At 37.2% G+C, this 20,930-nt stretch overlaps 3 protein-coding genes across 7 annotated transcripts in view; 2 read left to right on the top strand and 1 right to left on the bottom strand.

The window, feature by feature from the left end:
* Positions 1-1,902, bottom strand: part of LOC107757211 (transmembrane protein 178B-like) — a 79,502-nt gene extending 77,600 nt beyond the window's left edge. The window contains exons 1-2 of the mRNA XM_016574627.1: positions 1,603-1,902; positions 60-700 (exon numbers count right to left, since the gene is read on the bottom strand). Coding sequence (XP_016430113.1) covers positions 60-441 — 382 coding nt within the window. The 5' untranslated portion in view covers positions 442-700; positions 1,603-1,902. The remainder of the gene's footprint in view (positions 1-59; positions 701-1,602) is intronic.
* Positions 1,903-3,868: 1,966 nt separating this feature from the next.
* On the top strand, positions 3,869-5,322 carry mrps33 (mitochondrial ribosomal protein S33). 4 transcript variants are annotated; one of them, XM_016574674.1, is made up of 4 exons: positions 3,897-3,960; positions 4,401-4,481; positions 4,684-4,904; positions 4,988-5,322. In XM_016574674.1, the coding sequence occupies exons 3-4, from the start codon at positions 4,690-4,692 to the stop codon at positions 5,091-5,093; spliced, it is 321 nt and encodes a 106-aa protein (XP_016430160.1). In that variant the 5' UTR covers positions 3,897-3,960; positions 4,401-4,481; positions 4,684-4,689; the 3' UTR covers positions 5,094-5,322. The 4 variants fall into 4 exon arrangements, with proteins under 4 accessions (XP_016430158.1, XP_016430160.1, XP_016430159.1 ...); XM_016574672.1 differs by lacking the exon at positions 4,401-4,481 and having other exon boundaries at positions 3,869-3,960; XM_016574673.1 differs by lacking the exon at positions 3,897-3,960 and having other exon boundaries at positions 4,310-4,481.
* A 1,385-nt stretch (positions 5,323-6,707) lies between these two features.
* LOC107757253 (serine/threonine-protein kinase B-raf) lies at positions 6,708-20,902 on the top strand. 2 transcript variants are annotated; one of them, XM_016574670.1, is made up of 20 exons: positions 6,708-6,730; positions 9,078-9,179; positions 9,668-9,931; positions 11,280-11,383; positions 11,486-11,588; positions 11,834-11,982; positions 12,262-12,381; positions 14,324-14,483; positions 14,883-14,922; positions 15,594-15,713; positions 16,847-16,980; positions 17,068-17,185; positions 17,271-17,355; positions 18,330-18,506; positions 18,690-18,736; positions 18,864-18,982; positions 19,070-19,201; positions 19,538-19,672; positions 19,901-20,054; positions 20,154-20,902. In XM_016574670.1, the coding sequence occupies exons 2-20, from the start codon at positions 9,096-9,098 to the stop codon at positions 20,174-20,176; spliced, it is 2,268 nt and encodes a 755-aa protein (XP_016430156.1). In that variant the 5' UTR covers positions 6,708-6,730; positions 9,078-9,095; the 3' UTR covers positions 20,177-20,902. The 2 variants fall into 2 exon arrangements, with proteins under 2 accessions (XP_016430156.1, XP_016430157.1); XM_016574671.1 differs by lacking the exon at positions 15,594-15,713.
* The last annotated feature ends 28 nt before the right edge of the window (positions 20,903-20,930 follow it).

The following is a 20,930-nucleotide window of genomic DNA, read 5'->3' as shown; positions in this document are numbered from 1 at the left end:
CCTTGCAAGCAACATAATCTGCGTTGCACACTTGTAGACACAGCACATCACTGTCCTACCTTTTCGAATGAGGTCCTCGATATCTTGATCAAATCCAAGCCGATGGCATTTGCTCCACAGGCCCATGTTGGTGGAGTTATACAGCCTGCTGCACTCATCGGCGGCGCTCATCGCGAACAGCTGCCTTCTGTTCCGCGCCAGCAGCAGGTTTTCCTCCCAGCGGTCCAGGCGCGAGCGGCTCGCCCGCAGAGGGAGGCTGTTGTTGGGGATGTAAATAAAGCCCGGGTCCTTCCGGCGACTGGAGAAACTTCGGCACCGCTCTCGGTACCTCCGGGCGTCCGTCTCGTACCAGTGGTCGGAGCAGATAGCCACGGCCAGCATCCCGAGCGCGCAGAGGGACAGAGACAGACCGGCGTAGAGCAGCAACTTCCCAGCAGCCATGCTCGCGTTCGCTCAGAGCCGCGTCAGCACCACAACAGCTTGGAGAGCTCCTTGACGTGCACCCGCATCCCGCCGGGCACGCGGACAGAGAGAACGGACGTCAGTCGATGCAGTGGAATTTGTTTTGGAGAGCTCGAGCTGAAGCCCAGCCGAAAATATAAGCCTTATTTAACGTCCATCCGTTACCCTTCCCATCCAATTCCAGTGAATGAAACCAGACGAGACGATTCTGTCCAGTCCTCGTTCACGCGAACCAAGCCTTTCAAAAAAAGAGAGAAGATTTTTCAACCATTTTTTAAATAAAGCTGATACAACACCCTCTAATTGAGCTTCGAATCAAGGGGTTTCAGTCCAAACAGTTTTACAAAATACCCCGGTATTGCGTTATTTAAAGATTTCTAACATCTATCATGCTGTAAAATCAGGACGCGATTCATGGGGGATTTTAGGATTTGGAGCCCTAAAGGAAGTCAGAAAATGTGTGTGGGCCAGTAGGCCTATTTATAGGCATTATAAATTCACACCACAAATAAATAGCACAAAATACGTCTGTTGTGTAATTGACGATAGTTAAATGACAATCTGTGTTGCTCAAGACAACCCTCTAAAAATAGGCTACCTATAAAAATCAATTATAGAGAAAGTAATGCAGGAAACTGTCTGCCAGAGTATTTTTATTTCTCCTCGCATTGGCGGAAGAATAATTAATGACCCAATTTTAATGACGTTACTGAAGAACCCTAAACAGAACCGAAATTTATTAAAATGACTCGGTTCTGGTATTGAATAAGAACCGGTTTTCGGTTCCCAACCCTTTCCATCACATTTAGCCTGCCGCATGCAGACTATAGATTTTTGCTTTCAGGTTTATGTTACATATAGAAATGCACCGTCGCAGTCAGGTTTATTTTCTCATACATTCTCTTTAGAGGTTGCTTGAACATTTATCAAATTGCTGTCTGTTGAGAAAATGTATTAAGAAAACTCGACATTAAGCGTAATTTAAATCGCACTATAGGCTACGATCAAAAATAGTAAATAATTCCTGTGAAGGAATGTTTAAAATAATAAGGTACAGCTATGCTCTTATAGCATCCATTATTGGAAAACCCACGGGCCCCGTTTCTAGGACTGATAAAGTAAATTAAATTCTGCACTCACCCCAATTAAAGCCGATAAAACGGGTTCACTCCACTCCAATAATGCACCTACTGCCCATTTTGCGTTTGCAGTCACTATACGATACGCTATACAGGACATGCACTGCCAAATATTCCTATTTAATAGCGACACACATTTATAAATGGTCAGTGCTGGAAATATCAAACCGTTCAACGACGCCGCATCTCAAACGACTCGCGTTTAAATGAGTGTATCGATATTAGAACATTTGGCGAATGGTGCATCCTCCTCCTCGGACAATAAGGTCCCAACATCCTCCGTGCATGTTGCCTCTGTCTGGGAAAAACAGCGGTGATGTCATGCTGTCAATATGAGATGTTCATTGTTTATTAAAGCGGCTTCTTAAAGGAGTCGCACTACTGTTCTTGGTTCCGTGTCGAACTGTAACTGGAGTTGCCTTGCTGGCATTCTCTCTTAGATTTACACATACTGAAGAAAACCGGTGTCTTTCATGAATAAATAATCAAAGCTTTCAGAATCTTTCATTTTGCCATTCTGCATTATCAGAGCTATAAAATGATACTACACCAGACTCAAAAACCCTTCTTACTCATAAAGGTTTGATATTTGAAACCACTATGCTCTGTCCAGAACCAACAGCAGTCAGGTATATTGCTGAATAATGAATGAGAGCAGTGGCATCTGTCTGCCATTGTAACGTTTTCTGTTTTACTGGGCTGCCCACACAGCCTACAGATAATGTAGGGACTCTCGTGTACACTGTAAAAAAAATCCGTAAAATTTACAGTAGAAAACCGGCAGCTGTGGTTGCCGGAATTTTACCGTAAAAAATACGGTAGCAACGTTTTAGGTTTTACGGTTTTAACTTAAATTTACAGTTAAATACCGTAATTTCATTAACTGATAAAATTGTATTATATACCAACCTATTGAAGTACTAAAATCTGTTTTGTACCTTTGTAATACACTGATAACCACCAAATGCAGGTGGTGATGAGAAAGTCACACGATGAACCAAAATCCATACTTCACATATTTGTATGTAGGTGTATGTATGTGTACGAGATTGATATATGAGGCTCCACATTAGTAAAGATTCAGTTCAGTCATGAAACATCAACAATTAGCAGGCCATTTATTAAATTATGTGTGTGTGTGTGTATATATATATATATATATATATATGTTCATGCTTTTACCTGTTTACCAGACACACTGTTCACATGGTTAGTGTTTTCTTACTAAATAAGAAAAATTCAATAAACAATAGAGAATGCAGCATTATTTGCACTGCAGGGTGACAAATGATTATATTTGAAACAATATTTAAGACGTTTTGCATTTAAAAGTCAGCATCTGAGTGAAAATGATGTCAGGAATTTGTCCTTCTACTCTTTAAGTGAACAAAATTGAGGGAAATTATTTAAGGGGATCTTTGTCACGTTTTATGCTATAGCTACTGTTGACAGACTGAAATACTGAATGTGACAATTTACAAAATGGGTCTGAAACTGTATAATATTGATTTGGGTGCGCTGGATTGACTCATATTCGGAGATGTCTTTTCTTTATTTAATTTTGTTGGACTGTAATTGTCACTAGGAGAGTATGAATGACAGCTTGACAGCTACATTTTAATTACATTTTAAAGGGAGGCAAAGTTTGTTTGGAACTTATTTGCAGCTGACAGTGAAAACTGAACAATGTAATCTAAAAAATGCAGCCGATACACACAAGGCAATTTGTCGTGTGCTATTTGAGGATGTGTTATCTTGTTCCTTTTTTTTTGTCCCTAGAATTGTGTTAATAGATACATTCTCTGGAAGGAAAGGGAAAACGTGATTGTCATGCTAATCCGAGCTGTCCATCAATTCATTTTTATCATGGTCTACGTGTGTCTACCTTTTTTTTTCTTTCTTTAATGCATATCGCCATCTAGTGAACAAGGATATGAGAGCAAATCTAGTCACGCAGCCCTTATAAACTGGTTTGGGTAATAATAATAAGAATATGCGTATGAATAATACAAAGAAGAAGAAGAATATGGCGCAGAAGACGTTTTTTTATTATTATTTTTTATTTATCCAATAATCCCACACTCAATACTTCACATAATGGTAATGTTTTTAGGTAGTTGTTAGCACATTTAACTGTGTTTATCTTGAAGTTACATTTAAATAAATATAAAGCAAAGTTTTTTTAATGATTAAATCATTACAGTACACACAGAACTGTGATGATTATGTAGAATGTACCTAGACAGAACTCTTATCTTGGCAGATATTCGCATACGGAATGATCACACCGGCGTACGACTTCCTGTGAAGTACAAGACCTTTTCCACAGTAAAGAGGCTCCACAAATCAAGCTAAAAAGGTATTTATAATTAATGAAATTTAATATTTAGCTCTTTAAAGCTTAAGTCGCGAATTACTGACCGACTGCACGAAATCGTTTTTATCTTGTAACGAACTGTCCTCTATGACCAGGTCCTTTAAGCAGTAGTGTTCACAAATAAAGAAAGAAATCTGTAACATCAATAAGTCATATTATAATAGATGGCTCTTCTCGTTGGCTAGTATATTATTTAACTTGGGGAAATTTGAAGTGTGTAAAACGCATAGTGCTGAAGCTGTTAAACCACATGTTACACACATTTTAAGGACCTGAGAGACGGATAGGGGAAGCGCTTTACCTGCTACGCGCATGCGTGTTATTCACGCTCTCCAATGTGTTTGAACCTGAACGGACGAAGGTTGAACTGTCAACTAACCATGAACGAATACTCAAACTAGTTACTGAATATATTTTTTCAGTACTTGATGTCTGTTCACATGCCTTTATAATAAAGCATATATTTTTGGACCTCGGCTGCTTCTTTCGGGATATTTGAAAGGGTAAGAAGACTATTTTTGGATATTTTATCCGCCAGGTAACGTTATATATACACAGCAACTGCAGACTCTTTAATAAAATGCACAACTGTGTTTGAAAGATATAGAGTTAAAATGTATTTATATAATATTATTTCATTAAAGCATTTATGGAAATGAATGCACGAGACATTTAACTAATGCATTTATCTGTGTACTCTGTTAGGTGAAGATGGCTGGTCTGTCCAGCTATGCCCTGCGCATGGCCCGTCTGAGCGCCCGAATATTTGGGGATGTGGCCCGTCACACAGACTCCAAATCTATGAAAGTGGTAGAGTTGTTTAAAGAACCCCCGCTGGCCCAGAGAAAAGAAGTGTATGACTGGTACCCCCCACACAAGATCTACTATTCAATGACCCAGAAGCTCAGATTCATGGGACTTTTCAGGTAAGCTCTTTCATAATGAACCTATGGACATTTTTTCTTCAAATTCTTGTTTTGTAGCTGACACTTTTTTGGCATTGTTTTAGGGATGAGCACCAGGATTTCAAGGAGGAAATGAGACGATTGAGGAAACTGCGGGGTAAAGGAAAACCAAAGAAGGGAGAAGGGAAGAGAGCCACAAAGAAGAAGTAGACCAGCGCATTTCAGCTGTTTATGAACGGACATTATGAACGGAGAATACGATGAAGAAACTCTGTATATGAGTTGTATCTGTATGGACAAGAGGACATGTTTATGACTGTGGTGATATGTTCTATTAGCAGAGATGATGGTGAAAGAAAAACACAAATGCTAAAATCGCTTTTGGTGTCTGTGATGGAAATCTTCATTTAGCAATACCCTATTTTTTTTTTTTTTTTTTTTGAAAAAACAAAATTGACATGGTTCTTCATTATGCTTTTCTGCAGAGTTTTGCCGGTTTACAATGCTGGGACTCCTCAGAATACCTCACCAACACCTCTTACGTTTGTTTTCCTAAGAATACAGTGAAAGAGCCCATAAACCGTGCACAAGCCTCAAGGGTGTTTTGTTACAGACACATGTTAACACTCCTTTAAGGGTCTACCATCATGAAAAGACAAAATGTCATGGGCTGTTATAAAGAAAGAAAGGCCAAAGCTTGGGCATTTGTGCCAACAAATCAATACACCACATACTGTAATGGACTCATAATGGAAATATGTCAGTCAGGATCATGTTAGAAATGATGCATTTTGTGTAGCAATAATTTTGATTGTGGGTGACATGCCATTCTCTAAAGCCCATATCCGCTAATTTTTTCCCTAATATGATAAAGATGATAAAAAGGCACCTTAAAACTGTTCCAATAACAGGCGTAACAGGGTCATCAATTTCTTGTACACCAGATTGAGTTCCTATTCTATGGTCTATTCTGCAGGATTGTCTAACTTATTGGGGGCTTTACACTACTGATTATTTTTCATTTTTAGAGATGAAAAATAACATTAAATTCAGTATAAACTATATTTGGACAAAACTATGGTCATAAAAACATCTGCAGCATTTAAAAATGAACAATTCCGTGTAACAGTTGAACACCTAGAGCCTCACAGTCAGGACATTGACCACTTTTATGCCATTTATAATTCTCTCATTGCAGTTCTCTGAGCCAATGTTTATCAGGCCTGTTCGTGTTTCATTTTTTTTTTATGTCCCCCCTCCCGACCCCGCTGCATAGCATGCATGCTACATATTTCACCTTGCGATGCATCTTATTAATGGGAAACTACAGATGCAACGGGGAATATTAGCGGCTCGCCTGCATTGTTTTATGTCCTTTGTGTCAGCAGCTGGCGCAAATCTGCGTTCGAATGCATTTACATTTAAATCTGCAGTGATGCCATTGTGCTCGTGCACTGGGCCCTGCGAACGTTCTACATTTATTTTTGATCTCGTGCAAATTTATTGCATTGTGCATCCTTCTTGTAAGCTGTCAGCTGACTGTCTGCACAAATCACCTATGCTGCTGCTATGTTCCATGAACACACTGGGGTATTTCGTGGGTACATTCTGCACACTGCAGAAACATCCAGTTTAAGTTAGTAGCTGTGTTTTGGAACCTGTTTGACCAGCTAATGATCAGCTTGTTCCAGAAACCAGCTATTACCAGCTGGTTAGTTGATGCTCTACAAGCTTGAAACCAGCTACAATGATCCCAAAGAAAGTTTACACCATCATACAAACCTGGTTATTCAGGAAACAGCTTACCTATTTTGCTGGTAGACTAGTTGGATTAATGAGCAGCTTGTGTAAGTTATCATTGTAGGAGTGCTTAGTGATAATTGGATTAATTTTACTGCTGGCTGCTGTTACAGGGTTATACTGTGCGATTATACACAGGACTCGTCTAGCTTCTTTTTAAAATAGCATTTTTACATTTAGTTTATTACCTTTTTTAGTCAAACTTGAAGTGAAAAATGCGGTATTGTTAAAGAATGGCGCATGGTTTTATCTGAGTGAACAGTCCATGAACTTAGCAGTTTTATTGATAGTCAGGGCTATAACTAACCACCAAAGACTATGAAGGGTCTTGAACATATCTTCCCAATAAAGATTAGTTTGATGGGTTTTGCAATGGGAGATTGTTAAACTTTTACGTTGACCCAGAATCTTGAATGATTGGTTACATATTTGCTGTATTGAGTTTTCACATTACTGCATTATTGACATGAATACTGAAGGAACAGTTCACCCAAAATTAAAATTCTATCATAAATTTCTCAATATGTAGTTCTACAACTGTATGAATTGTATAGATACATTTAAGATAAGATCAATTTTGAAGAATGTAATGATCTTTTGTTTTGATACAAATTACACTGGAGCTTTTATGGTTGAAAAGAGATTCAAAAGTATCATATATGATATATTTTATTCCAATGGGCTATTAACTGTCACAACTAGATCGAATTGAACTTGAGAATCAGTTCAATCCAATCCATTAACAGATCATTCAAACAAATAATTTCTGTCGATAACAACTTTATTTTCACTCTGTTCTTTATGCAGTGCTATCATATGGCTTCAGAAGTCATATGGACTACTTTTTTGGTGTTTGCATAATTTTTCAAGTGTAAAAGTTCCGGTTCCTTTTTTTTGTTTTTTGTTTTAGGAAAAAAAATACCCAGTATATTCTTCAAAATATTCAAAATATGTTCTTCTGCTTCTGTGTTCTATATAAAAAAGAAAGTCATACAGGTTTGGAATAGCATGAGGATGAGAAAATTATGACAGAATTTTCATTGTTGGGCCTCTTTGTAGAAGTTATAGATGGCTGCAAGTATTTCACATGTATTGAGATATTTTAAACGGTCTCGGTTATGTTGCATCATGTTAGAAACACGCAGTCTATTACCACATGGGGTTTGCTTTAAAAGAAAGGCTCGTAACAAATGTCTGTTTAAGAAACTGTCAGCAGTCTTTGTCTGTCAGGAGTTTATACTGGCAAGACTACTGAGAAAGTCCCTTGTCACTGGTGCCTTTTAGCCTTTTGTCGCACTAATTTGACTAGTAGAGCCAGTTTATCTGCACCGTTGATTCAGAATCAAGTGGCAGCTTGACTCTCGGAATGCAGGATTTTTAAAATCCGAACTAAAGTTAGATGCACTTAAATGTGCTATTTCATGGGGGCGTAGAGGCATTCCAAGTTTCTTTACAGTCTGCTGGAAAATTGTTTCTCCAAACGGTGATCATAATAAAGTTTACTTGTAAAGCTTTGTAGCACTGTCAGATTGTGTTTACTTGGCTGGGACATTTTCCAGTGAAACTGGAGTATTTTATGATGCTGCTTGTATTGCTTGGCAAAATTGAAAAATGTTTATTGGCTATTTGGAACAAGTGCATTGCTTGCATGTTTCCTTGAGCAAATGCTTGGCTGTGATTTTGTAGCACTTTAAATTAAGAGAGAAACGTTTTGTGTACATAGAAAAAGTCTTAGATCTTTGAGTTCAGCTCATGAAAAATGGGGGCAAAAACAAAAGTGTTGCGGTTATAATTTTGTTCAGTGTAATATTGAATGTGATAGTACTTTTCCCCCCCTAAATTGCAGTTGCCAACAATCATGACCTCAGTGGTTTTAAAAATGTGCTGTAATTGAAATGTATAAAATCTTCAACAACTAAAAAATTGAGATCTATCATCTCCTGATAAATATTCTAATATGTTTAAAGGGTCAGTGTTGTGAACGTCAGATTTTTGTACATCAAAGTTGCATAAAATGTACATTTAGGATATCAGAGCTGACTGTTAAAGATGATGATTGTCATTTTATGAATTTAGTGACACACAAAAAAAGTTGAAGCATTTTGCAGCAGTTTCTTTGCTAATGCTCACTCTGTATAATTACTTCACACCTCAGATTTAATCACTAGCCTATATCACAGTTTCTGTGGGCAGGGCTAGAGACAGCCGTCAGTGTCAGTTTTCACAGCTTAGTAAAGACAAGCAAATGATTCTGTTTATTAGATTTAGCACAGCATGAGGTCCTCACTTATGTATGGTGAAGTTCAAAGATCTCTGCTCAAACAGGAGAACCTAGGAATCACCTAGGAAAGGGAGCTGGGAAAACTGGCTTGCTAACTCTAATTTTCCTTGCAGATATGGAACATCAAACAGATGATTAAGTTAACCCAAGAGCACCTAGAAGCCCTTTTAGATAAGTTTGGAGGAGAACACAATCCGCCATCTATATACCTGGAGGTGAGTTGGCCCGACAAAGAGTTTCTGTCATGGGTGTGAAATGAGAGTAATGTAAAGGTGTTTTACTATACCAAGAAAGTTAATTTTGAAAGATACATGATATGAAGAATATAACACATGAAGTGACTGGAATTTGACACCATCTATAGTCGCAGTTAACTTTTGGTAGCAACGTGCTAATGGAAAACTCTGCTATGATCACTTATAAGGTTCCATGTCAGTTAACATGCTGCTTTTCAAGGGATTTAGAATCTAGGGGTTTTGGCAAATCATTTATCTAATGTTTGAAACAACTGAATAAATTCAAAGGAGGAAAAGAACTGATGATGCCTTTAGTTTGTAGACTTTAGCAGTAACATTGCCCCTCGTGTATGATATAACGGCTAATGCATAACCCCAGATATTTATCCTTCAACAGGTTCAAAACATGAGCATTTATGCGAAACATGTTCATAAAGTATTAATGATTTATTTCCTCCACGCCACAGGCCTATGAAGAGTACACTAGTAAGCTGGATGCATTACAGCAGCGGGAACAGCAGCTTTTGGAGGCCATTGGGAACGGAACAGAGTTTTGCTCCTCGCCCACACCCATCCTGCTGGATGTGAAGGGGCCGGGCATCCAGAGCGCCCCCGCCACCCCAAACACCTTAGCTGTCCTGCAGACCCCTACAGACGCAACACGAGGGAATCCCCGCTCACCCCAGAAACCCATAGTAAGGGTTTTCCTGCCCAACAAACAGAGGACAGTGGTGAGTGATTGCTTGTTGTTTGGTACTGAAAATATAAAATAAAAGAGAATTCAAAATATTATTATAACTGAACACTATAATGTAAATGCTGCAAACTACTAATATAATACTGGCCTAATGACAGAACATTAGGTAAGGGATCTGAAAAAAGGAGGTGCCTTATGTAGGCCTGTCGCAATAATCAATATATCGACTTATCGCGCAATATATGTACAAGACCTCAATAATTTTTGGTGACGCAATATATCGCCCATTATATTTACTTAACAATTAATGTCACCATGTTTTGTACATTCCACTTGCGCCTGTGTCTTTTGCAGCTTCTCGTACATAACGCGGTGTAGTCATGAGGTGCTAGTTCAAATTAAAAAAATGCTTCTACAAAAAAAGTTTCATCTGAAGATATGGTCTTGTTTAGGGATCTGTGCCTTTGTGCATACGGACATCTGACTGCTAAGTAGGGATTGTGTTTTTCAGCAATAGTGTGCACCCTTAATTTACAGAGAAAAGGAGGTCAAAATGGAAAAATCTGTAAATGGAAAAATCTTCATACATTCTTTGTGATTTCTTTTTTTCTACTTGTTACGTTGCACTTTTTGTAAGAAAAGTTTATTTACTATTTATTCAGGTTTTTTAGAAATAGGCCTTTTGTGTACATTGAAAAAGTCTTAGATCTTTTAGCACATTTTGTAAGAAAAGTTTATTTACTATTTATTCAGGTTTTTTAAGGTATCTAATATTTTGATGAAATATTGAATATTTTAATATTGAAAAATTTAATATTTTCTTGCTTTATTATGCTGTTATGTTATGATTATATATTCAGTGGCATAAAATGGTCTTTAAAATGACAATAATATCACTTATCGCAATTATTTCTGGGGCAATATATCGCACAACAAAAAGTTGTTATCGTGACAGGCCTAGCCTTATGTCTGTAATGATCTGCCCACATCTGGATTTGAGAAGTTTTGTCATGAATGGAGATGGTAGGATATTTTGACGATACACAATCGCAGCTTCTGTCGAATCGCGATCTCGATTCCATTTCGATTTATCGTGCAGCCCTACGTCACAGTAAGGTTTCAGGCAGGGCTTCAGAAAGAAAGGGCTTCTGGAAGGAATTTCCACTCCAACCAGATTGTAGAGCGGCGGGACTCCATGGGAAATGAGCAAATGTAGGTGACCCCCTTTATTTTGATTATGTGCTCCGCTTGTCTCTGTTGGTTTAGCAAAGAGAAGCGGCAGTATGAGCTGGAGCCAAGAAATCAAGCGTGGCCAGACGCAACCAGTCTCACTGTAAGGAGATGAAAGTGATGTGATTAAGTGGTTTTTGTGCATGTTTCAGGTTCCAGCTCGTTGTGGGATGACTGTGAGAGACTCCTTAAAGAAGGCTCTGATGATGCGAGGCCTGATCCCAGAATGCTGTGCGGTTTACAGGGTTCAGGATGGGTAAGAACTGTATTCTGAACGCACATATTAACATCATTAGTGCTAAACCAAGCCACACTGTGAGTTGTACTTCACATTTAATGACTGTCCGGCCCACATTAGGGAGAAGAAGCCCATTGGCTGGGACACAGACATTTCCTGGTTGACGGGGGAGGAGCTCCATGTTGAGGTTTTAGAGAATGTGCCACTGACGACCCATAATTTTGTGAGTATGATGAAACTGACCACAAACTGGCTTAAAATAAACCTGAAATGACAAAAAGGAGGAAGTTAGAGCCGAGAGTTGACATGTCAAAGGTGTGGTCATTTCTATTCTTGATTTTACTCTTCTTAAATACACCTTGACATGTTGAAGACTTGTTGAGGTCTTTCTCATCCACGTTGACCGTGTTTTTGGAAGCATCCAGATTCTTTGTAATGACTCTTAAGTGTTATTCGGCGACTCGACAGGTGCGAAAGACCTTCTTCACGCTGGCCTTCTGTGACTTTTGCCGGAAGCTGCTGTTTCAGGGCTTCCGCTGCCAGACGTGTGGCTACAAGTTCCACCAGCGCTGCAGCACAGAGGTCCCGCTCATGTGTGTCAACTACGATCAGCTGGAGTGAGTCATCATGGGAGATTTTTCACTTCTGCATTATCCATAAAAGGCTGAAACTTGTTTCATGCATAATGCACAGTAAAATAAAGCATGCAAATAATGTTTAAATTAAATAATAAAATAATGTTTATTTCTCACATATTCTATTTGAAATATTTTGCATATCTTTGTGTATATTTTGTCCAATTAGAAATGGACAGTTTTGTGCTTTGGGTAAGTGATGGTTATGCATAATTTATTTGTACTGATGGTATCATTTTTGTTTATAATTTTGATGTTCAGTTTACTGCTGGCATCAAAATTTCTAGTGCACTACCCTATTACCCATGAGGAGGCGTCATCAGAGGGCACGACACCCGTGTCAGAGATGTGCCCCTCCCTCCCTCCATCCGAGTCCACTGGGTAAGATTTTAGTCCACGTCTGCACTCTGTTGACCATATAGTAGAGTAAATCTTATTAATGTATAAGGTAACACTTTAGTTTAGGGACCAATTCTCACTATTAACTAGTTGTTTATTAGCATGCATATTACTAGCATATTGGCTGTTTATTATTACTTATTAAGCACATATTTTGCATGACCATATTCTACATCCTTAATCCTACCCAATACCTAAACTTAACAACTACCTATGAACTATATAATATTTATATATATATTTTTTTTAAATAAAATTTTATGTGCACTACTGTTCAAAAGTTCAGGGTTGGTAAGATTTTTTTTTTTTAAATGTTTTTCAAAGAAGCTTCTTATGCTCACCAAGGCTGCATTTATTTTCTTAAAAATACAGTAAAAATAGGTATATTGTGAAATATTATTACAATTTAAAATAATTGTTTTCTATTTTAATGTTTTAAAATGTAATTTATTGCTGTGATCGCATAGTACATTTTCAGCAGTCATTACTGCAGTTTATATGATCCTTCAGAAATCATTCTATTATGCTGTTTTGCTGCTCGCAAATTATTTCTGATTATTATCAATGTTGAAAAAGGTTTTTTGCTTAATATTTTTGTGGAAACTGAGACATTCAGATTTTTGATAAATAGAGTAAAAAAAGAAAAGTATTTATTTAAAATAGAAGTCTTTTGTAACATTTAGTGTTAATTTCGTCAGCTATTTTCATTTTAGTTTTAGTCTTAGTCCCGGGCTAAAATGTCCTTGTTAGTTTTTATCATAGTCAACCTTAACCTATTTAGTTTTAGTCGACTAAAACTCTCAACATTTTAGTCTAGTTTTAGTCAATGAAAACTTGACATTTTAGCAATAAGATTATTATTAATTAACTGTACAGCAGTATTAATTTTGGCAGCCATTTTTAATTTAGTCTTAGTCTTACTCAAATGTACATTTTAGTTATCATATTTAGACAAACTTGTCCTGTTATTGTTTATTCAATGAAATGTATGAGCATTTAGTCAGGTTTTTTGGTCAATGAAATATTAGTCACATTTTCGTCATTCTGTATAATGGTTAAACTGATAAAAAAATAATAATTTCTCAAAATTATAATCGTAATCATTGTTGTCATTTGAGAAATTTACTTTTGCATTTCAGGTATTGCACTTTCTCCAGTAAGCACAAATCAATAGAATGTGGACACATACATGGTGTAGGCTATTTTACCTCTAATCTAGTGTACTGATTTATTATAGGCTTTTTATTATATAAATCAAAGTGAAATTCCTAGTAATTCCACTAATTCCATAATTGCAATAGTCTATTTCTCTATTAAAACAACAGCGATTGAGTAAGTGTATTTATTCAGCGATCACAATCGCAAACAACATAGTGAGATCTCATGACAGAACACTGACCGGCTGAATGACGCTTTCATTTAGATCGCTAAACTCCAGCTTGTTTTGTTTTTCAGATCATCTGCGGCGGCGCTTCCGTAATGAGGAGCGAGCGCGTGCGCATGGTTGCCAGATTGCTTAAAATAAGCAAAACACACCAGGCAGAAAATGTATCAATGTAACAACGAAGCTCTGATTCGACTTAGTCATGGGAAAAAAGCTTGTCAACGAACATTTTTCGTCATAGTTTTCGTTAACAAAATTAACACTAGTAACATTATAAATGTCTTTGTTTATTTTGATCAATTTAGTGCATCCTTGCTGAATAAAAATGTTAATTTCTTTATTTCTTTCAAAACAAAACAAAAAAAACACCACTTACTGGTCCCAAACTTTTGAATGGTAGTGTGTACACACACACACACATCTATATAAAATATGTATCTTTTAATTGATAAATTGTAAGGGTCACATTAAGTATATACTATAGTGTGTAAGTGGCTTTAATCATGACGTAGGCTGAATTTCATTGTCTGTTTTCTCCAGGTCTCTGTGCCATCCTACTGTGTCCCCATCCAAATCCATCCCTATCCCACAGTCCTTTAGACCTGGAGAGGAGGACCACCGCAACCAGTTTGGCCAGAGGGATCGCTCTTCCTCAGCCCCTAACGTCCATATCAACACCATCGAGCCAGTCAACATTGATGTGAGAACTGGACAGTTCAACAGCTAATCAATATATTTTAGTCAAAAGCATTTAATACATTTTAATGTTATAGGTCCCACTTAAAAATGTCTTTACTTACCACTTCCTGAATCTAAAAAATTAGTATCTAGTAATACTAATAAATATTAATATTGCTCAAATTTGAAGTGTGCTTTTATTGTAGATACATTATATTATAATTTATTTAAATTGTATTACTAAATTTGTTTAAGTGTTACAGTTGGCCTTAACCATATCATCTTGTTCATTTTAAGTCTATTAATATAATTTTTTATACCCAAAATAACCAAAGGTACATTTGTAGTACACTGTAAGCAAAAAGCACAACATGTTACTGCTCTCCCCTAGTCCCTGCTAATCGGTGTTATTTCTGTACAGGATTTGATCCGTGATCAAGGCTTACCGAGGTCAGATGGAGGTAAGTGTTGTTCGAATCAGAAAACGTACACTAAGACACACTGAATTCAAATGGCTTTCCGTCATCCCATGTCTTTGTGCTATCTCTGTGTCATTGGCCTTAGAAGTTTGGGATAGCTGATCCATTTCACTCTGCCTGCTAGTAAAAGCTGACAAACAGGCCTTTCTCTTCCCTGTCCGCTTTCTGAATTGCTTCAGCCCTTTTCTTTATCACAAGTGACCTGCTGTAAACTACTAATTTCTAATATGTGTTCTCAAAACCCGCCCGTCCTTACTGCTTCTTCAAAACATGTCCCAGAACAGTTTATAGGGACAGTTCACCAAAAAATTAAAATTCAGTCATTTACTCACCCTGATGTCGTTCCAAACCTGTATGACTTCCTTTTTTCTGTGGAACGTAAAAGAAGATGTTTAGAAGAATGTTCGAGTTGCTCTTTTGATACAGGTTTAGAACGACACGAAGGCGAGTAAATGATAACAGAATTCTCATTTTTGGGGTGAACAGACTGTATACAGAAATAATTAAAAACTGGCTCTGTGTCACCTAGAATTCACTTGATCATCTCTAAAGAACCTCTGAGAGTAGACACAGGATTTTGGTAGTGGGTGACAGGGAGTGCACCTGAGCTTCGGGGGCCAGTGATTCCGTGTCTGTCTCTCTCCCCCCTGCAGCCCCCTCGCAACACCCAGCCCGCTGCTTGAGGAAGAACCGAACACGGACCTCAAGCCCCCTTCTGTCCTCCCACCCAAATGACATTGTCTTTGATTTTGAGCCTGAGCCAGTATACAGAGGTAGCTAGGCCTTCTTGCGTGGCTGTGTCCCACACATTGTCTTGTCTTTTGCTTGTCTGTCTGTCTGTCTGTGTTTGTCTTCCACCTTGTGTGTTTTGTTGACATATTTCACCCCTCCTTGTTTAAATTCTCACTTTCTTTGCCACGTTTTCACTGACGTTTGATGGGCTGCAGTCACTTTTCCTCAACTCCTCAGTACACTACAAACTCACTAAGGCAAAAAATGGCACATATGTCACTCCGATATTTCAGATGTACAGATACTCATTCATATTGTGATGCCTGAATTCACTTGCATCCTGCATAATAATAATAATTATTATTATTATTATTATTAGTTTAGACAAAATAGTATTAAATGTTGCTATTTATTAGTTATTGACCATAACGTAAAAAAATTATCGGCTTAATTGTATCGGACAGTGTTATTTTATGATTATTTCTCATTTCTAATTATATTATGTAAATATTATTTATATTTATATTAGAGTATTATTAATATTTTGAATTCGCTTTAATTGTCATTTTCAGTTTAAGTTTTTACACGTAGTAATTTTATGTGCTTTTGTCATTTTCGTTAGTGTTTCTATTTAACTTTTTTTTTTTTTAATTCAGTTTTAGTAACTGCAGTACTTAAACTTATTTTATGTCAGTTAATTGTCAAGGCAACATTTCTAATTTTCATAATTTTTTTTTTTTTTTTTTTTAAGTTCACGATTTTCATCTAATAGTTATATTTTATTTCACTTAATAAAAACAATTTTATTAAGTTTAGTTAACAATAACACACTGGTACAGACCAGAATTATTAGTTTTAATCCTTACTTACAGTACTTTTGCATACAGATATATGTGACACATTTTTGGGGGTACTTTTTGATTTTTCCATTGGGAAAGAGATGGGATGTGGCTCAGGATTTGATAGTATACTTCATTAGAGGCATACATCACTCACAGCCCTTTATTTCAGACTGCGTGGGCTGTGACGTGACCCTTTCCTCTCTTTCTCTCTCCTGTGTGACTCTCTAAGATTTTATTCTTTTCCTTCTGTCTCCTTCCCCTCTTACTCTGTCTCTCTCTTCTTTGGCTCCCATATTTCCAGTTGTAGTAACTTTATTTTGTCGTAATGCCAGGCTCCACAACAGGCCTGTCGGCCACACCTCCTGCCTCCCTGCCTGGTTCCCTGCCCAATGTGAAGGTGTCGAAATCACCCTGCCAACCGAGAGAGCGGAAACCATCGTCTTCATCTGAGGACCGCAATAAAATGGTGAAGATCTCTTGAACGTGACGCTTATAGTCTAGGTCAAAGGTCATTCGAGATGGTTTTTGAGGTTTATTTTGTCTTAATATTTAGAAAACCCTGGGTCGACGGGACTCAAGCGATGATTGGGAGATCCCAGAAGGTCAGATCACCCTGGGACAGCGGATAGGATCTGGCTCTTTTGGAACGGTCTACAAGGGGAAGTGGCACGGTAGGTCCTGTTAAAGAGTTTTGGTCTTCAGATTAAAAAGGAATTTACAGAACAGGCTAAATGTGTGTCTTCCTCTTCCTCATAGGTGATGTGGCGGTAAAGATGTTGAATGTCACAGCCCCCACTCCACAGCAGCTACAGGCCTTTAAGAATGAAGTGGGTGTCCTCAGGTAAGATAAAGCCTAAAATTGCTCATGATTTCAAAACGGAGATAGTGTCTGTCCAAACTGTTGGTTTTAGGTAGTGGTTAAGCAGTATAGTTTTTTGTTTTTAAATTCCTAATACCATTGCTGTTTTAAGTGTTTATTATTATTATTATTATTATTTTATTTTATACATATTTATTGATTTAATTTTTATTGGAAAATAAATCATCTAAAGGGGTTTAAATTACCCCAATTATTTGCAACAGGGTTGCAAAAATCAACCATTAAATAATAAAATATCATAATATTTCATTTGTTAATTCATACATTTGTACTAATTTATAATTTTTTTTTTTTTTTTTTTTTGGAAGAAAATAATCCAAAAGGTTTTAAGCTATCCCCATTGTTAGTAACCAGGTTGCAAAAATGTAATTAAAGTATTACACATAAATTAAACTATTAATATTAAATATAATATAATAAAAACAAATCTCATATAATATTAAATTTGACCTCACTGTTTATTTTATTTGATTTTTATTGGAAGAAAATAATAAAAAAAGGTTTAAAAGATCCCAATTGTTGGTAACAAGGTTGATAAAAATTTAATGTGTTATATATTAAATTATAAAAATGTAAATAATTCAATTAAACCATTAAATTAAATATAAAACAATATAAGATAATACAATGAAATCTCATATAATATTTAATTTGACCTCCTAAGATTGAGTATCATCGTAAGGGCTAAGCACATCCTTTCACTGACCACTGACTTTATTGTATTAAGAGTTTTCTATCCTTGTTAATTGATAGTGTCCTGTCAATTATTTTTGAAATTAAGCAATGAAACTTAGTATTTAAATATTTACAAAAAAAATTACCCAGTTCACTTGTTATTTATAAACCTTTGATTTTGTGTCATTAAATGTGAAGTCTCATGTTCTACCAAAACATTGTTCTGTCAAAGCTTACTGAATATTCGTTATCTCCCGCAGGAAAACCCGCCATGTGAATATCCTGCTCTTCATGGGCTACACCACCAAACCCCAGCTGGCTATAGTTACACAGTGGTGTGAAGGCTCGAGTCTCTACCACCACCTGCACATCATCGAGACCAAGTTTGAGATGATCAAGCTGATTGACATTGCCCGTCAGACAGCTCAGGGCATGGAGTGAGAGACACTCAAAAGTTTTTAGAGAAAAATTACTATAGCAATGTAATGTTAGTAACAATAAAGAATCCATTTAGTCTTCTGGCTTGAATAGAAAGCGTGAAACCTGTTGCCATTATGATACTCAATTGCTCAGGTTATCATGCATGAATTTTAACACTTGTAAATCATTTTTACCCACAGCTATCTGCACGCCAAGTCCATAATCCATAGAGATCTGAAGAGTAACAGTATCCTTTGTAAAACATTGATTATTATTAGAAATATTAAAAATCAATAAATTGTTTTTTTTTTTTTAGGTAGGTATTCATACACGTGTGCATCCACATGCTCTTAGCCTTAACACCACCTCCCTAGATATCTTTTTGCATGAGGACCTAACAGTAAAGATTGGTGATTTCGGTCTGGCTACAGTGAAATCCCGCTGGAGTGGCTCACACCAGTTTGAGCAGCTTTCTGGCTCTATCTTGTGGATGGTGAGTGAAGGAACATGTCTTAACTATATTTGAGTGTTTCTTCTGTACTGACATTTGCATCTCGACTGACTCATTGGTCTGCTTCAGGCTCCAGAGGTAATCAGACTGCAGGATAAAAACCCATACAGTTTCCAGTCAGATGTCTACGCGTTTGGTATTGTGCTCTATGAGCTCATGTCAGGGGCTCTGCCTTATTCTAACATCAACAACAGAGACCAGGTGAACCTCTTTGCAGTGTATTTTGGGTGAACTATCACTTTAAGTAGTTCAGATGATGACTAGGTGGACATTTATAACCAGTGATTGTTTTTTGCTCCTTGAACATGCAGCTTGAGACATGTTCTGCCAAATTTTGTCTAAATTTCATTAAGTACATAAACATTAATACTACTTATGCTTTTTTTGTTTTATCATCAGTTTTGAATGTTTATGTACTATATGTGTAATGTACTAGTAAAAAGTATGTATATGACTTAAATCAGATCTGTACCCTGAAAAATTACTGCCAGTATCTGTATATTGCAGAAATGATTGTGCATATCTTTCCTTATCCAGATTATCTTCATGGTTGGACGGGGATACCTGGCTCCTGACCTGAGTAAAGTGCGCAGTAATTGTCCCAAGGCCATGAAGAGACTTATGGCAGATTGTCTGAAGAAAAAGCGAGAGGAGAGACCTCTTTTCCCTCAGGTAATTTTGTGAACACCTGTCAAATGTCTGCTTTCTCCATTTTGCCTGCCATTTGTCAAGGCCATGCAGATTTATGTTAAGGAATGTTGCCACAAGATGGCACAAAAAGGTATGTTTTCAATAAAGCAGGGGGAAGAACATTTAATATATATATTAAAATATATTACATATTATATATAATGTATATAGTTAACATATTTATTTTAATATATTATTTATTTATGGCAGATCCTGGCCTCTATTGAGTTATTGGCACACTCTCTGCCCAAGATCCACCGCAGCGCTTCTGAACCGTCCCTTAACCGCGCTGGATTCCAGACAGAGGACTTCAGCCTGTATGCCTGCGCTTCCCCCAAGACGCCCATTCAGGCTGGTGGCTATGGCAAGTACCCGTACACAAACATTGTTGTACCTTTTTGACTTGCTTTGCTTTAATTAGGATGAAAACTGATACAAATCGGTCCTTTGTGTCCTCTTTAAGGTGAATTCTCAGCGTTTAAATAGTGCTGCAAATCCTAAAACTCCATCCCTTGTCAGTTTTTACGACGTCTTGTGTTCCTACGGTGGGTTCATCCATAACAACACAGAAAAGGACTAGTTTTCAAAGAATGTGCCGTTTTTCTTCCACTTTACCCGAAGAGCTACGGCCTCAACGGAATTGCTTTAAAATAAAATGATCTCTGCAGGGTGTCATTGGTGATTTTACAAAAATGTCATAAACATCACATAGGACAACTCGATAAAAAACGACTGATGTGAGAAACCAACAGCTGGTCACTGGAAAGAAAAAGGCAAACAAACCCAAACAGATTGTGGCAGGCGATAAAAACCTTTCCCCAAGAAGAAAGATAAATGGGTTTGGGATGAATGATATTGGGAGCACAAGCCCCGCCTTTGCTCCGCCCCTGGAGGGGAAAAACACACAGCACTGGCCAGAAAACAGGGTCCAGTGGCATGGAATGATGGGAAAATTGGCACAAGAGAGAATACGTCAAGTCGCAGTCGTGGAAAGGTGCTGAATGTCAGGAGATAACTTGAATGATATTTAGAAATGTTTTTTTCTCTTGCAATGAGTTTGTTCCGTGACGTCGCCTGTGGCTGGAGTTACTAATAATATAGATTTCTTTTGTCTTCAGCATTTTTTTTCCCCTCAAGGGTCATCTGTTGTAGATAAACATACCCTTTTTTCTGTTACAGATATAGATTGTGAAGAGGGGTAAATGAAGCAACCATATAAATATAATTATATATATATATA

Source organism: Sinocyclocheilus rhinocerous, unplaced genomic scaffold (genome assembly GCF_001515625.1).
Source record: "Sinocyclocheilus rhinocerous isolate Xijiao unplaced genomic scaffold, SAMN03320098_v1.1 scaffold1164, whole genome shotgun sequence".
NCBI lineage: Eukaryota > Metazoa > Chordata > Actinopteri > Cypriniformes > Cyprinidae > Sinocyclocheilus > Sinocyclocheilus rhinocerous.
Note: the sequence above shows the minus strand (reverse complement) of the source record. Positions and strands in the feature narration are given on the sequence as shown.

Excerpts from the sequence above, each read along its gene's own strand:
- LOC107757253 (XM_016574670.1), top strand. The coding sequence starts at position 9,096 with ATGATTAAGTTAACCCAAGAGCACCTAGAAGCCCTTTTAGATAAGTTT. Across the intron at positions 12,382-14,323 it reads CCTCCATCCGAGTCCACTGG|GTCTCTGTGCCATCCTACTG; the intron begins GTAAGATTTTAG and ends TGTTTTCTCCAG. Across the intron at positions 15,714-16,846 it reads GCCTGAGCCAGTATACAGAG|GCTCCACAACAGGCCTGTCG; the intron begins GTAGCTAGGCCT and ends TCGTAATGCCAG.
- mrps33 (XM_016574672.1), top strand. The coding sequence starts at position 4,690 with ATGGCTGGTCTGTCCAGCTATGCCCTGCGCATGGCCCGTCTGAGCGCC. Across the intron at positions 4,905-4,987 it reads AGATTCATGGGACTTTTCAG|GGATGAGCACCAGGATTTCA; the intron begins GTAAGCTCTTTC and ends GCATTGTTTTAG.